We start from the raw sequence: 1,834 nt of genomic DNA on the forward strand, positions 1-1,834 counted from the left end.
GTGTGTCTGTGTGTGCCCTGTGCGTGCCTGCCTCCCTGTGTGTGTGCGTGCGTGCGTGTGTGCGTGTGTCTCTGCTACAGGGCGGGATGAGTGTGAGGGCGGCGGCCGGCGGTGTGATGAGAACGCCATCTGCTTCAACACCGTGGGGGGGCACAGCTGTTCCTGCAAGCCGGGCTTCACCGGCAACGGCACCGCCTGCACAGGTCGGGGATCGAACCCGCGCACCCGCCGGGACGCAACGCACACCCACGCATGCGAGAGAAAGATGAAGTTGACACACACACACACACACAAACACACACACACACACACACAGGCGCACGCAAACATATCACACACCCACACATGCAAAGAAAGATGATGTTTACACGCACACACACAAACACACACACACGCATACGTATACACACATATACACATCACCTTCACACACACACACACACACACACACACACACAATATAGATACACATACACATACACATCAGCTTCACACACACACACACACACACACACAATATAGATACACGTACACATCACATTCACCCACACACGCACACAATATAGATACACAAACAAGCTTACACCTGTTCACATTGCTCCTTACACCTGCAAACATACTCACAAGCACACACACACGCGAACACACAAACACGCACTCGCACACACACACACACAACACCCTTAAACCGTGCAGCAACACACAGCATACAGACACACTATGAGACCATCCACCCTGATCATGCTCTGTCTGTCTGTCTGTCTGTCTGTCTGTCTGTCTGTCTGTCTGTCTGTCTGTCTGTCTGACCCCCAGCCATGTGCGACGGCCTGTGTCAGAACGGAGGGAGCTGCATGTCTCCTGCCCTGTGTGTCTGTCCTCAGGGCTACACTGGGAAGAGGTGTGAGACAGGTACAGACCCCCCCCTCCTCCTCAAGCATCTTCCTCTATTACCTAACGACCATATATGGATTGGGAACAGAACAGGAAATGCTATGTACGCATCATCACTGCATCGTTTTGATGTGTGCATACGTGCCAGTGTGTGACAATAGCAACATTTCGGCTTGGTCTTTTAAAACGGCTTCGTTTGTGTTGCAGACACATCTTAGACTGGAAAAAAAAAGCTGGAGAAAAGCAGGCGACCTTGTCATCGATAAAACCAGAAAAGATTGCCTTGACTTTACTTTTTTTTAGAAAGTTGCACAACAGATCCATTATGAGGGAGTGGGGGATATCTCCTGAGTGGAATCCTAAACGGCCGTCCGCTCTGACAGCACTCGTTCTCAGACCGTCGCCCTTCATCTGAAGTGGTGATCAATGGTTACGAGGTTCACGAGAAAACCTGACCGGCCTGAATTCAAGGGTTTGATTATCCTAGAGGTGTGGGTCTTTCTGTGTGTGTGACTGTGTGTGTGTTTGTGTGTGTGTGTGTGTGTGTGCGTGTGTGCGTGTGTCCGTGTGTGTGTGTGTCCGTGTGTGTGTCCGTGTGAGTTTTGCTGTGTGGGTGTCGGTGTGACCGCGTGTGTCCATGTGTCCGTGTGTGTGTCCGTGTGAGTGTCCTTGTGACCGTCCGTGTGACTGTCCGTGTGTTTGTGTGTGTGTCCGTGTGCGTCCGTGCGCGTGCGTCCCCCCGACTCACACACACACACACACAGATATCGACGAGTGCTCGGACGGGTTCGTGGAGTGCGACAGCCGAGCCAACTGCGTGAACCTGCCCGGTTGGTACCACTGTGAGTGCCGCGACGGTTACCACGACAACGGACTGTTGTTCTCCAACGGGGAGTCCTGCGAAGGTACGACGCTCTCTCTCTCTCTCTCTCTCTCTCTCTCT

The 1,834-nt window shown here is 52.7% G+C and overlaps 1 protein-coding gene across 1 annotated transcript in view; it reads left to right on the top strand.

The window, feature by feature from the left end:
• LOC307075114 (protein kinase C-binding protein NELL2-like) overlaps window positions 1-1,834 on the top strand; it is a gene marked incomplete at both ends in the record, with an annotated part of 43,038 nt that overhangs the window by 29,078 nt on the left and 12,126 nt on the right. Inside the window, 3 exons of the mRNA XM_079735619.1 lie at window positions 81-203; window positions 814-909; window positions 1,656-1,796. Coding sequence (XP_079591745.1) covers window positions 81-203; window positions 814-909; window positions 1,656-1,796 — 360 coding nt within the window. The remainder of the gene's footprint in view (window positions 1-80; window positions 204-813; window positions 910-1,655; window positions 1,797-1,834) is intronic.

This window comes from Pollachius pollachius (assembly GCF_949987615.1).
Source record: "Pollachius pollachius genome assembly, chromosome: 4".
NCBI lineage: Eukaryota > Metazoa > Chordata > Actinopteri > Gadiformes > Gadidae > Pollachius > Pollachius pollachius.